Source organism: Carcharodon carcharias, chromosome 13, assembly GCF_017639515.1.
Source record: "Carcharodon carcharias isolate sCarCar2 chromosome 13, sCarCar2.pri, whole genome shotgun sequence".
In the NCBI taxonomy this organism is placed as follows: Eukaryota; Metazoa; Chordata; class Chondrichthyes; order Lamniformes; family Lamnidae; genus Carcharodon; species Carcharodon carcharias.
Window position 1 is genome coordinate 60,734,215 of NC_054479.1, and position 15,410 is coordinate 60,749,624.

The 15,410-nt window shown below is 44.6% G+C and overlaps 1 protein-coding gene across 1 annotated transcript in view; it reads right to left on the bottom strand.

The window, feature by feature from the left end:
• Positions 1-15,410, bottom strand: part of zgc:172271 (uncharacterized protein LOC100000381 homolog) — a 205,809-nt gene that overhangs the window by 139,815 nt on the left and 50,584 nt on the right. The window contains exons 7-8 of the mRNA XM_041202044.1: positions 8,228-8,385; positions 2,822-3,008 (exon numbers count right to left, since the gene is read on the bottom strand). Of these exons, the coding sequence (XP_041057978.1) occupies positions 2,822-3,008; positions 8,228-8,385 (345 nt within the window). The remainder of the gene's footprint in view (positions 1-2,821; positions 3,009-8,227; positions 8,386-15,410) is intronic.

The following is a 15,410-nucleotide window of genomic DNA, read 5'->3' on the forward strand; positions in this document are numbered from 1 at the left end:
CATGCTACAACTCGCACTTTGGTGGTGCAAACCATTGGGATGTTGAAAATGAGGTTCCGGTGCCTGGGCTGATCTGGTGTAGCCCTGCAATACAGTCCACAGAGGGTGTCACACATCGTTATCGCCTGCTGTGCACTTTACAACCTGGTGCTGTGATGAGGAGAGGAGCTGGCTGAGGAGAAGGTGGGGGAACTGCACGTCTCCTCCGATAAGGAGGACACCGATGGAGATGAGGGTGAGGAGGTCCTCGAAGGCATAGATAATGGCGATGAGGCCATCACATTGTTGAGACGAAACAGGCATGCTCAGGAGACCCTCATAGCCTCTAGATTCGTAGAGGATGATGACAAGATGCAGTGAGGAGACACCATAGATCCTCACATTGCATCTGTGAACATTTGACTCCTGCTTGGTTGATGGCAGTGCACATACCCTCTGTGATAAGGCTCCTGTCATGGAGATGCAGTGGATGCCCAAAGTCCCTACATTCCAGGAGGATGATGGTGACATGCAGTAGGGACACTCCATAGATCCTCACATAACTTATGTGAATGTCTGACTCCTGTCTGGCTGATGTTAGATTGCTTGTGTTCTGTGAACAGGGTTATATCATGGAGGTGCAGTGAGTTAAACTTAACTTCTCCTGATCCTATGGCATCCTTCATGATCTGAGCCCTTCAGGATCACACTATCACCGGACACAGATGCTGATGTGATGTGGGCCAGCCGCATCTCAAAAGGTGCTGGGAGCACAGAGAGAATCATCAGACTCTGTGCCTCCAGCCTAGGACATTCTGGCGGCAATGATAATCCCCACAGTGACTGTGAAGGTGCACCATCAGTGTGCTGGGAAGGTTAAACAAACCACAGGAAAGAGGCCCTGGACTGAGACACCTGCCTTTATCTTGCACAGGAACCAAGCATTCACTTCAGACTGACACAAACACTGTTCATCATAACGAGGAGCCATAGACAGGGTGACATTGTTGGGAGTTTATTTTCAATAGTGAACATTATGCACAAGTGATTAACGTCCGTGCCTAGGTGATGAAACTGCTTGGCCTAAATAGCCAAGTGGTTATGGTACTGGGTTTGTAACCCCAAGATCCACTGCATCCAGTAGGCGCTTGAGGGAGGCAGCGCTAAATCTGGGGGCAGCATGTTTCCTGCCTTTGCCAGCCATGTCTTTCCAGCAGCTTCCAATGCCATAGAGAGAGCTGGCCCTGTGTAGGGGTGCCCTTTAAATGTGGTGCCTGGAATATTGAAGGTCTGAGGTGACAGTGGGGCTGGTGAATCAGAGGCTGCCCTGCTAGTGACCTGGCGTGTTTCCCGGGAATGCATGATTAATGAGGTGGGACATGCCAGGAATGGGACAATATGGTGCGAAAAGCAGTCAGCAGGTAAAACATCCCTTTTCCCGCCCGCTACCACACGTAGTGCAAATCTGGGGCAATTACGTACAATTTCTCAAAATGTATTTATGTAGGTTTATTGATAAATGGGAGGAAAGGACTTGAATACAATGAGTTGAGGGCCTTATGACTAGTTCCATTTTCAGTCAAAATATTGATAATAAAGTCACTCATTAAATTCACTTCTTTATTTTGAGTTGACAACTTGTCCAATAAATATTAAAATTCATTGAGAAATAATTATTGATCACTTATTGGGTAACCTTTATATCATACTGACAATAATTCGTATCATCAATCTCAAAGAGGATTCAGTATTATTGGTCAAAAGACATAAGTTTTTTCTAATTTTAAATGTGCTTCGAATATACATGGCTACTCCTCCATCTCTTGCATTTTCTCCAACTGCATGCATCAAACTATAATTTACTATGTTGAATAAAGGAAGTGAATTATTATTCAGGCAGGTTTTCTGTTACATTTACAACAGTGAGTGGGTAATCAAGGATTGACAATCAGGAAAGCTTTGAAATTAAACACAACTAATATACAATTAACAGTGGGCAGAACTCCTGGGGCAGAATTTTATGTTCTGCAGGTGGGCGCACGCCTGACCCAACTAGGTGTAAATTCGAACGAGATGCCATCGGGTGAGCATGATATTTCGCTTAGCGGGTGTGCATGGCAACTGAAAACAAGCATGCCGACAATTAAGTGGGCAATTAAGCCCATTAACGGCGCAATTGAACACAATTTTTCATGGGCCTGTCCAACCTTAAGGTTGGCGGACGGGCAAATTGGCCAGGCGGCCTTTACATTTTTCATGAAACCTCATCCAAGGGCGAGATGAAATCTCTGTTAGGAAATAAAATAAAAAGAAATATCTGGGGATAGCATTTTTATGATTTGCTGTCAGGTGCTTGATTGTGCTGCACTGACACTTTTGCAGCCATTTTATGCTTTATTTTATTATTTGAAGATCTGCAGCTCCCTGAGGCACCTGTCTGCCTTCAGGTAGCTCTCTCGAAGTGTTCACATGCGCCCGCGGTGACATCGTCACTCACCCTATTCCCGCCCCACCCCGGCAGCGCTGAGCTTCTCAGCCGCATTTCACACTGGCTGGCCTCCAGGTTACATGATCCCGTCTATGTAGATAGAGCATTAAACCATGGGTCTTACACCCTAGCAGAATCCTGTTGGACCAGGTCCTCACCAAATTCAGGCAACTGGTGGGCCATCCACCCCTTGCTGCCCCCGCACTTGACCCAGATTGAAATTTTTGGGCTCTTGGTCCTCTGTTTGAGAAAAATTGCAAATGGGACCTGTGGAATTATAAGCAAAACAATTCTGGCCACTTTAATCTTTTCTGGTAATGGGAGAAATTTAGCCAATACTGATAACAGCATTACCTGCGTGACCCAGTCCTTTCAGCAGAGCGATGTAGTCTAACCCCAGCACCTGGTTGATGTCTGCATTGTCTGCAAGAAGCAGGAGCTTCTCAGTGGCGTCTTGAAACATCAGATTTCTCCCGTTGAAGCTGGCCGAGCTGAATAACTGGAACCGTCGTGACTGCTTTCCGTTTCTCCCAAAGAGATGCTGCAATAAACATCGAGCCGTTAGCCCCAAACCATTCCCCAACACTAACTGTGACAGAACAATGACCTTACTTCTGGAAAGTCTCCTGAACAAGTCCTCATTTACTTCAGTTACGTGGAGAGACTGGAATAACTGAAATTGTTCTCATTAGAGCACAGGGAGTTAGGGGGAGATTTGATGCTGGTGTTCAAAATCGTGAGGGGTTTTGAGAGAGTAAATAAGGAGAAACTGTTTCCACTGACAGGAAGGTAACCAGAGAACACAGATTTAAGTTAATTATCAAAAAAAAAACAGGGAGAGGTGAGAATATTTTTTATTGAAGTGAGTTCTGCAGTGTACTGTCTGATAGGGTGTTGGGAGCAGATTCAACTGTAACTTTCAAAACAGGAATTGGAGAAGTACTTGAAGGAAAATCTGCAGAGTTTGGGGAAAGAAGGGAGTGGGATTAATTGGATACTTCTTTTAAAGAGTTGGCATAGACATGATGGGCCAAATGGCCTCCTTCTATGCTGTAAGATTCTATGGGGGTAAAATTTGTTCATGGTGCTATATAGACTGTGTTGATTCCCCTGGGGAAGATAACGTCACAGGCCACAACCTGCATAGGTTTCCTCAGTGATATTAATGGTGATCGTTGTGTGGATTGTCCAGGTAGTGGTGGTGTCTACTCTCAGGGACTCTAAATAGTCTGCGGTGCTCTGCTGTAAAACAACTTCACCTTACATGCTTCTATTAAGGCTGGCGGCCATGGAAAATACCAGATATTATCATGCAAAGGCACAATGAGGTTACCTCAAATCGCGAGTGACAGAGTCAATGAGGCGATGGGTGTAATTTTGGATTCTTCCAGCAGGGAAGCACATGGACATAATGGGGTTCGATTCCCACAGAGGTCTGTTCTGATATTGCCTAGCCCCTTTCTCAGAAGCTTTCCGCAGATTGTTTGTTGAAGTCACAGTGGACAACTGGGAGACCTCTGCCAGAAAAATTCTCACCCACTGAGATCCTGCTGTGCTGCAAGTTTCTAATGTTTTCTGTGTCTCCTACTCCAAGGGCAGGATATTCCCCCCATCGAGGGCGAAGTTGAATCGTGGACGGGCAGAGACCCGCCTCCAATCAGTGCCCCCGATTGGGGGTGCGCCGCCATTTTACGTGGGCGGGCCAATTAAGGCCTACCCAGCGTGACATTCGCATGGAAGCGCTATGCACTCCCAGTGCGGTCGGGGGGGGGGAATCCCTAAACCTAAGAGTGCGCTCTTTCACGCATGCGCACAAATGAGCCCAGTCATCTCCCTGAGCCTAAGTGCTGCCTCAGGGAGATCGCCTCTACTGTAAAAAATATTAAAAATAGAAAAAAAAATTCCCTGACATGTCCCCTCATGTGACACTGTCACATGAGTTGGGACATGTCCTTAATTTTTAAATAAACCTTAATTAAATTTTTTACAATCTACATGAAACCTCATCCCGCCCATGGATGAGGTTTCATGTTTTTTCTAATTCCCGCTAGGGCTCCCAGCCTACCCACCAACCTTAAGGTTGGACGGGTAGGTCCATTAATTAGTTTAATGACTCTAGTCAATGGCCTCAATTGGCCATTGACAGGTCGGCTGGCGCACAGCTGATATTGCTGCGCCCCCGCCTACCTGAAAATTTAAATGGGGCACGGTGATGTCGGGAGTTCCTCCTGATGTCACTGCGTGTCATTTTATGCGTCGACGAGCGGGCTCCACCCCCCACTCTCCGTTGGGAAAATCCTGCCCAAAGACGTTACCCATTTGTGATAACTTATTAACTTTGTTAGGAGGAGTTTGATGCAAACATGCTAAGTATTTGCATAATAATATCACACAATGTGATTCTCAAATTTGACAATGTCTTTATAACAATTCTCAGCTGAAGCAGAGCCTTCAGCACCAGCAATAACAACTTATGTTTATGCAGCATCTTTAACATAGTAAAAATATCCCAAGGTGCTTCACAGGAATGATTATCAAACAACATTTGGCATTGAGCTACATAAGGAGATGACCAAAAGCTTAGCTTTAAAGAGTATCTTAAAGGAGAAGGAACTCTCCAGTTCCAAAGAAGAGTAATGTTGGCCTCAAAATGTTAACTCTGTTTCTCTCTCCACAGATGCTGCCTGACGTGTTGAGTCTTTCCAGCATTTTCTGATTTCATTTCAAGAGACGTGGAGAGGGTTCCAGAGCTTAGGATCTAGGCAGCCAAAGCAATCAAAATTGAGGATGTGCAAGACAGCAACTTTAGAGCTGTGGAGGTCTGGAGGAGGTTATAGAGACAGGGAGGAGCGAGGCAGTGGAGGGATTTAAACACGGTGCTAGTTAGATATGGGCAACAGAGTTTTGAATTACCTCAATTTTCTGAAGACTGCAAGGTGGGAGGTGGGCCAGTGGAGCATTGGAATAGCCAAGTCTGTAGGTGACAAAGGCATGGGTGAGGGTGTAAGCAACAGTTGAGCTGTGATGGGGCAGACAGGTAGTAGTGTGAAGGTTGAAGTAGACAATCTTTGTGATGGAGAGCATGTGGACCTAGAAACTCAGCTTGGAATCCAATAGGGCACCAAGATTGTGAACAGTGTGGTTCAGCCTGAGACAGTGGCAGGGTTGGGGATGGAATGCTTTGCAAGGGAACATTCCATCCCCAACCCAATTCTCAACTTTTAATTGGCTGAAATTGCAGAATATCCAGTACAAACATCATGAGAAATCAGGGGCAGTGGAAGAGTTGAGAGAAGGAGGTGGTAGCATGGTGGTATTGTCACTGGACTAGTATTCCAGAGATCCAGGCTAACGCTCTGTGGATCTGGGTTTGAATCCCACCATGGCAAATGGTGAAATTTGAATTTAATAAAAATCCGGAATTAAAAATCTGATGATAACCATGAAACGATTGTTGTTAAAAACCATCTGGTTCCCTCATGTTCCTTCCTTCAGGAAAGAAATCTGCTATCCTTACATCAGACCCACAGCGCTGTGGTTGATTCTTAACTGCCCTTTGAACAAGGGCAATTAGGGATGGGCAATAAATAGTGGCCTAGCCAGAGATTCCCATTCACATCCCATAAACAAATTTTAAAAAAACGTGGCGGTGTTGTCAGTGTACTTGTGCAACCCAAAAATGTGTTCATCAACCCAATGGAGGATCCAAAAATGTTGCTGAACAGTGGCATTTAGATGACAAAGAGGAGGGGCCAATAAAGGATCCTTGGGGAATTGCAGAATTAATGGTGTTGAAGCAGGAAGTAAAACCATTATAGGAGATTCTGTAACTACAGTTCAATAGGCAAGAGCAGAACCAAGTGAGGGCAGTCCTAGTGAGCTGAATAACGGAGGAGAGCTGTTAGAGGAGAATGGTCAACTATAACAAAGAGAAGGACTAGGGACAGTCACAATCAAATAGTGCGTCACAGGAGCAGGGGTGGGCCATTTGGCTCTTTGAGCCTGTTCCACCATTCAATATGTCATGGCTGATCTGATTGCGGTCTCATTTCCATTTGTGACATGCTAATTCACATTGTTTCTCACATCATCAGAAGCAGGGAGCTTTCGACATTGAATTAAGAGGATTGATCCTGCACTTCCATCTGGGTGCCAATTTGTCATTGGCTTGAAGTACCAACATCCCAGAATGAACGGAGTGGGAGAATGGGGTTATGGGATAGACCTAGTCCAAACAGGAGTGCAGTTTCCAAGCAATGACCCTCATTGGAAACAATGGACTCACTTCAGTGCTCCCATATTCCCAACAGGGCCCCTTTCTTGACAGGAGCACCAATCAGTGACAGGAAAACAGAAAAGTAGCACCAATTTTCCACCTGTCTTTCAGCCTAGGCTCCCCTCTAGGGGGATAGGATAATTCGATAAGTTATAAAAAGGGGGACTGATTAGTTAACATTCAGATACCAGTGTTTTTATTGCCACCATTCATTTAAAAATACAGAACCTGGGGCAGAAAATAATCCAGAATTGAACATATATCACCATTCCATTATTGTGCCTGAATCAAAATGTTGGAACTCACGACTTTGCAGCACCACAAAAGCTGCAGCGGTTCAAGAAGGCAGCTCACCACCACCTTCCCAAGGACAACTAGGGCTGGACAATAAACTCCGGGCTTGCTCGTGATGTCTGCCTCCCAATGTTGAAGTTAAGGAATCACACTAGTCTGAGCTAAATGCCGAGTGAAAAACTTACAGCAGGGTTTCTTGGTGAGCACTATGTTTTCGTGAGGGATTTGAAATGAACCTTGTCAGTATAACAAGTTGCTTAGCTGGTCTGATTACTTGAAAAAGAATCATGTGTCATATTCATCTCAGTAAAGACACACATAAGTGACACACTGATGCATCCTAACTCAATACTGCACTGATTTTTTAAACAAACATTTAGCAGGCACTTTTTCATAGAAGATTGCTGCACTCCTTTAAGTCCTAGAAGTCGGCAGAGATTTATTTGAGTGGAAAAAATGAGGAGGGGCAGTAGAAAATAAAGGGTGAAATTCTAAAGGGGATGCGGGAACAGAGAGACCTGGAGACTATATGCACACAAATCATGGGCTTTATAAATAGGGGTATAGAGTACAAAAGTAAGCAAGTCATGGTGCACTTTTTAAAACACTGGTTCAGCCTCAACTGGAGTATTATGTCCAATTCTGGGTACCATTCTTTAGGAAGGATGTGAAGGCATGAAAAATTCATGAGAATTGGTTCAGGGATGGAGAACTTCAGTTATGTGGATAGATTGGAGAAGCCGGGGCTGTTCTCCTGGAAGAAGAGAAGAATTAAAAGGAGATTTGATAGAGCTGTTCAAAATCAAAAAGGGTTTGAACAGAGTAGATAGGGAAAAGCTGATCCCACTGGTGAAAGGGTCAAGAACCAATGAACACAGATTTAAGGTGATTGGCAAAAGAAGCAACAGCGACATGAGGAAAAGCTTTCTAATGAGTGGTTAGGATCTGGAATGTACTGCCTGAAAGTGTAATGGAGGCAGATTCAATCATGGCTTTCAAATTCTGAAGAGAGAAATTTACAGGGCTACGGGGATAAGGTGGGGCAGCGGGACTAGGTGACTTGCTCCTACAAAGAGTCGGCACTGCTGTAACCAGTTTATGTTTCTAAGTTGTCATATAGTTATTAATAGACAGATCAACAATCAAATAAAACAGTCCTGGTCCTGTCAGATAGCAGTGGGTGAATGTACCTGAGCCACAGCAAGAAATTTCCGTGTCATCTTTCTGTAGTTGTATCTGGTCACAATAGCATTGCCGGGCCCCCGTCCAAGATTACATTTTCTGAAATCCTTCAGATTCGCCTGGGTTCCATCAGTGCAAAGCAGTTTATATTTCGTTGATTCTGATGCTGAGGAGAATAATTAGACACCGTTTGTCTTAGAAGGCACTTAACAGTGCGGGAAGAGACCTTGGACTTTAACTCTGGATTCCTTCCTATTATCTCCTATCAATTTCCCATTTACTATCAGGTTTTTATCTCTTCTAATTTTTTGGTAACCAGACCTATGTAATCTGAGTTTTCCCTGAGTCCATTTCCGTGTGCATTGTGGCTGTTGCTCTGGACCTGAACCCATCACTCTATATCCACTTTCACTCTGTTTTTACTTCTATTCTATAGAGAATTCCAAATATTCACCACCCTCTGAGTGAAGAAATTCCTCTTCATCTCAGTCTTAAATAAGCTGTCCCTTATTCTGGGGCTGTGGGCGGAATTTTCTGTGCTTATTGTGTTGGCTGTCATGGCGGGTGTGAGCAGACAATATGGCAGGGAAACCAAAAGTCAGTTTCACGCCATCATGAAACCAGTTTGCGACTGTCTGCTCCACCCATCAATGACGGGCTGTTTTTCCTGCTCCTGGACGTCGGGAACTTCATTTTAATACATCTGCAGATCATTATAAGCCCTGCCCACCGGAATCATCCCCCACTTCAAATTTACCACCCATGTTGGCAGGTAAACACACCAGTGCACAACACATCTTGACAAGTGTGACATGCAGAAGTCGGGACTTGCTGTCAGGGCCTTGTTCACATTGTTCACAAGGAGCAGAGGATGCTGCAGCCCGACAACAATGGGACCCTGGAGGAACACATGCATTGCATGCTGCATGGATTCCGATGGACACAGCTCCGCCACAAAGCTGCTCGTGGAAGGTGGAAGATCACCATTGAGGGTCGGCTTCAGGACATCAGTGTCTTGGCCATGGCCTGCTGCAGATGATGGTCGAGGGGTTGGAGAGGGGGGGATCTTGCTGTAAGCAGGAGAGGAAGGTGTACCGGGGGTTGGGGGGGGGTGCGGTGTGTGTGTGTGTGTGTGTGTGTGTGTGTGTGTGTAGTTATAGGTTTGACTTGACTGGGAGAGGAAGGTGTACTGCAGGGGGTGGTGAGGTTGGGAGGAGGGGAAGGGAGTACAGGGGGAGGAGGGTGAAACAGGTAGAATGCGGCAAATGGGGAGGTAGGTGTAAGGGGGGAGGAAGGTGTAAGGGCAGGAGTTCATAGTGGGGAGTCTAGGGGGTGGAAGAAGTCTGGGGGGAAGAAGGAGTAAGATAGAGGAAGGGGCAAGGATGGAGGAAGGAGTAAGGTTGAAGGAAGATGTAAGGGGCAGATGGCTAGGTGGATGTGCGAGGGAGGGGTCTATGGAGTCATTGACTGGGGAACGAAATGAGGGTGGACTTGATAAAAGGGAATGGTGAGAATGAGAGAGGGCAGAGTGAGCTGGTAGGGTAGGAGGATGAAGGTGCAACAATGTCATAGAAGTGATGGCGATGGCATTTGGTGGGGACTCGGAGGCAGATACAGACCCTGGGGGTGGGAAGGAGGCTGGGGACGTCAATGTAGATGAGGGTGGGATTCTCAGGAAGCTAGAGAATGTGCACGTTCACCTGGGCATCCGGAAAGAAAAGAGTTCTGGCTGGTAAGTGATGGTGGGGGGGTCAATGGTGAATGGGGGAAAGGACATCAGTGATGAAGGGAGGGGAAAGGACAGGGGAGCTAAAGACATACTTCACCAGTATCATTTTGCAAAATTGAAAGTGAAAGGAGCCTCACGTTGGGCGGGAACAGTTGCAGCATGGGAGTGAAATCAGTGGGTGGGCGGATTGCAGGCCAGTGCAGATGAACAATGGAGGAGATCCCTAGCAGGCAGCATTGAAAATATTCAAGACATTGAAATGAGTGTGATGGAGGAAAGACCTATGTGCTTGGGAGAGTGCTTGCATGAGACTCTGAAATGCCCTGTCACACATACACTTCTCCTTCCAGAATTACTGGCTGGCTGCGTGCAGCTGAACTGCTGGCGGGGGAGGATGCATGGGGAGGATTTGCATAGCCTGTAAATGAATCTAAAAGGCACCCCTACACATTATTCAGTGAAAGTGAATATATTTTCAGATTATAAAGTGAGAAAATGTGTTCATCCATGTAACCACTTGAGATCAGAAATTCTTAACTTTTCTAGGCCTACCACTTCTTCTAGGTGCTGCCCTGACATCTGCAGCAGAGATGGAGACAGCCTGTGCAATGTTGGCCCCGTTACCTCTGATGATTTCGGCATGGGTCCTCTGGAGAATCAAGGCCTGGGGGGCCCCGGCTTGCTTTGGCCGTCCTCCCGTGGGCCAACTGCTCCCTCTGTGGTGACAAAGGATAAGGTTGAGGGGACTTGGAGGAAGAGGAGAGCCTCTGAGATTCATGTGTGGATGACCCAGGGCATCCAGATGCCGCTCCTCATCCCTTTGCGTTCCCGAATACCCGGCCTGACTCTTTTAGGGGAAGGGGCACCTGGAGGGTTATCAAGGTGCCCTGTTTCCCCCTCGAGTTGCTACTGCAGGAAGTCACCCATGGCCACTGAGATGGAGTGCAGGTCTGCACGCATCTCCGCATTCTGCTGGACCAGGGTCTCCATGGCATCCACCATACTTCACATAGAGACCTCCACTCATGCACAGGTGGGCACCACTTAGACCATATGACACAGGAGCAGAAGTAGGCCATTCGGCACATCGAGTCTTCTCTGCCATTCAATGAGATCATGGCTGATCTGATAATCCTCAACTCCACTTTCTTGCCTTTTCCCCATAACCCTTGATTCCCTTACTGATTAAAAATCTTTCTATCTCAGCCTTGAATATACTTAAAGACCCACCCTATACAGCCCACTGTAGTAAAGGATTCCACAGATTGACTGGTTGATCCCGGGTATGGAGGCCCAACCTACTCAACCTCTCCTCATACCCGGATTCTCTGGACTGCCTCCAATGCCAGTATCCTTATATAAGGGGACCAAAACTGTTCACAGTCTTCTAGGTGTGGTCTAACTAGTGCCTTGTATAGCTTTAGCAAGACGTCCCTACTTTTATATTCCATTGCCTTTAAAATAAAGGCCATCATTCCATTTACCTTCACTATTACCTGTTGAACTTGTATGTTAGGTTTTTGGGATTCGTGCACAAGGACTCCCAAATCCTTCTGCGCTACACCCTTCTGCAGTCTTTCTCAGTTTAAATAATATTCAGCTCCTCTATTCTTCCTGACAAAATGCATAATGTCACATTTTCCCACATTATATTCCATCTGCCGAGTTTTTGCCCACTTACTTACCCAATCCATATCCCTCTGTAGACTCCTTGTGTCATCCTCATCACTTGCCTTCCGACCTATTTTCGTGTCAACCGTAACTTGGCAATAGTACATTCACTTCTCTTATCTAAGTGATCAATATATATTGTAAATAACTGAGGCCCCAGCACTGACCTCTGTGGGACTCCACTAGCTACAGGTTGCTATCCCAAAAATGCCCCCCTTATCCCAACTCTCTGTCTTCTATTAGTTAGCCAATCCTCTATCCATGCTAATATCCTACCCCGAATACCTTATCTTATTAAGTAGCCTTATGTGTGGTACCTCGTCAAACGCCTTTTGGAAATCCAAACATATTACATCTACTGATTCCCCTTTATCTATCTTGCTTGTTACCTCCTCAAAGAATTCTAATAAATTGTTAGGCATGATTTCCCCTTCATGAAGCCATGCTGACTCTGCTTGATTAGATTATGTATTTCTCAATGCTCTGCTGTTACCTCTTTATAATAGACTCCAAAATATTCCCAATGACAGATGTTAAGCTAAGTGGCCCATAGGTACCTGTTTTTTTGTCTCCCTCTCTTTTTGAATAAGGGTGTTACATTGGCTGTTCTCCAATCCTCTGGGACTTCTCCAGAATCTAAGGATTCTTGGAAGATTAGAACCAGTGCATCCAACATCTCTGTAACTACTTCCTTTAATATCGTAGGATGCAACCCCTCAGGTCCAGGGGACATATCAGCCTTTAACCCCATTAGTTGGCCTAGTACTTTTTCTCTAGAGATAGTTATTGTATTTATTTCTTCCCTTCATTTTGTCCCTTGATTATTTAGTATTTTTGGAATGCTATTAGTGTCTTCTACCGTGAAGACTGATGCAAAGTATTTATTCGACTCATCTGCCATTTCCTGGTTCCCCATTATTATTTCCCCAGCTTCATTCTCTAAGGGGTCTATGTTCATGTTGGCCTCTCTCTTCCTTTTAAAATATTTAAAGTAGTTCTTACTATCTGTTTTTATATTACTTGCTAGTTTACCCTCAAAGTTTAGTTTCTCCCTCTTTATTATTTTTTGATCATCTTTTGTTGTTTTTAAAACTTTCCCAATCCTCTGACTTACCACTAATGTTGGCCATATTGTATATTTTTTCTTTCAATTTGATACTGCCCTTAACTTCCTTGGTTAACCATGGTTGGTTTATCCCCTTCTTATAATCCTTGTTCCTCATTGGGATATATCTTTGTTGAGAGTCATGAACTATTTTCTTAAACGTCTGCCATTGTTCATCAACCGTCTTTTCTGCTAAACTGCTTTCCCAGTCCACTCCAGCCAACTCTGCCCTCATTCCATTGTAATTACCCTTAGGTGAGTTTAGTACAGTTGTTTCTGACCTACGTTTCTCATTCTCAAGCTGAATGCTAAATTCTACCATATTATGGTCACCATTTCCTAGGGGATGCTTTACTCTGAGATTATTTACAAAACGTGCCTCATTACACATTACCAGATCCAAAATAGCCTAAACCCCGGTTCGATTCACAAGATATTGTTCTAAGAAACTGTCCCAAATACACTCTATGAATTCTTGCTCATGGCTACCTCTCTCAATTTGATTTTCTCAATCTACATGAAGATTAAAGCCACCCATGATTAATGTACTGCCTTTTTAACATGCCCTCATTATCACCTGATTTATTCTCTGTCCTACAGTATAGCTACTGTCAGGGGGCCTATAGACTACTCCCACCAGTGTCTTCTTCCCTTTGTGATTACTTACCTCCACCCATATGGATTCTACATCTTCTGATCCAAGATCCTTTCTTGCTATCGTACTTATTCCACCTCCTACTAACAAAGCTATCCCACCACCCTTTCCTTCCTGCCTGTCCATTCGAAAGTCACATAGCCCTGAATATTTAGTTCCCAGCTTCAATCTCCTTGCAACTGTGTCTCCATAATGGCTATAAGATCAGGCCCTTAACCTCTATTTGTGCTGTTAATTCATTTATTTTATTCCAAAGACTACATGCATTTAAATAAAGAGCCATTATTTTTGCTTTTTTACCATTTTCCCCCTTTTGACCCTTATTGCTACTTTTTTTAAATGTTTATACACTCTGTCCCTTCCTGTCACACCCTGGATATCATTATCTAAAAAGCTGCCCTGCAAGGCTGCCATGTGGTTTTGCCTTGTAAGCCCTACATACCCCCTTGCCAGAAGCCTCCCCTCCTCTGTTTAGTTCAAGCCCTCTCTACAGCCCTAGTTATTCGGTTCACCAGTACACTAGCCCCTCAAGATGGCTGTGGTGGGGAAGGGGCCACAGTCCACCTCCTCATGGAATGTGCCTTTGCAAAGGTCTGGAGAGAGATGCAGTGGTCTTTATCAAGGTTCATCCCAAGCAGCTCTATGACACAGGACTCTGTGCTCTTTAGGCTGTTCCCAAGGGCACACACCAAGCCAAACACCAGCTGCAGCTGGAGGATCATCAACTCCGTGAACGACGCTCTTTTGGCTGCCCAAAACTTGTTGGTCTTACAGTGCAAAGACTTTTCCTGACCTTGTGTTTCAGACTGGCACATTTCAAGGTCTAGGACTACATATTAAGGGATGCACTGAAGCTTGAGGCAGCCATTGCAGTGTTGCAATGAAGAAAGGTCATTGCCTAAGACCTTCCAGCCATAGTGCATAGCCTCACATTTTCCCACATTATATTCCACCTGCCAAGTTTTTGCCAAATCTCTCTGTAGACACTTTGTGTCATCCTCGCCACTTGTCTTCCCACCTATTTTTGTGTCATCCATGAACTTGGCGATAGTACATTCACTTCCCTGATCCATGTCATTAATATATATTGTAAATAATTGTGGCCCCAGCACTGACCCCTATGGCATTCCACTAGTTACAGGTTGCCGTCCTAAAAATGCCCCTCTTATCCCAACTCTCTGTCTTCTATTAGTTAGTCAATCCTCTATCCATGCTAATATACTACCCCCAACATCATGGGCTCTTATCTTATTAAGTAGCCTTATGTATGGCACCTTATCAAATGTCTTTTGGAAATCCAGATATATTACATCTACTGGTTCCCCTTTATCTATCCTGTTTGTCACCTCCTCAAAGAATTCTAATAAATTTGTCAGGCATGATTTCCCCTTCATGAAGCCATGCTGACTCTGCTTGATTATATTACGCATTTCTAAATGCTCTGCTATTATACCTTTTAAAATAGACACTAACATTTTCCCAATGACAGATGTTAAGCTAAGTGGCCTATAGTTACCTGTTTTTTGTCTCCCCCTTTTTCTGAATAAGGGTGTTATATTGGCAGTTTTCTAATCCTCTGGGAATTTTCCAGGATCGAAGTGTTCTTGGAAGATTCCTACCAGTGTATCCACTATCTCTGTAGCTACTTCTTTTAATATCCTAGGATACAACCCATCAGGTCCAGGGTACTTATCGGCCTTTTGCCCCATTAGTTTCCCGAGTACTTTTTCTCTAGTGATAATTATTGTATTTATTTCCTCCTCCTTTGCTAGATTATTTAGTATTTTTGGAATGCTATTAGTGTCTTCTACCGTGAAGACTGATGCAAAGTATTTATTCGACTCCTTTGCCATTTCCTGGTTCCCCATTATTATTTCCCCAGCCTCATTCCCTAAGGGAACTATGTTCACTTTGGCCTCTCTCTCCCTTCTTATTTATTTAAAGAAGCTCTTACTATCAGTCTTTATATTACTTGCTGGTTTACCCTCAAAGTTTATTTTCTCCCTCATTATTTCTTGGTCATCTTTTGTT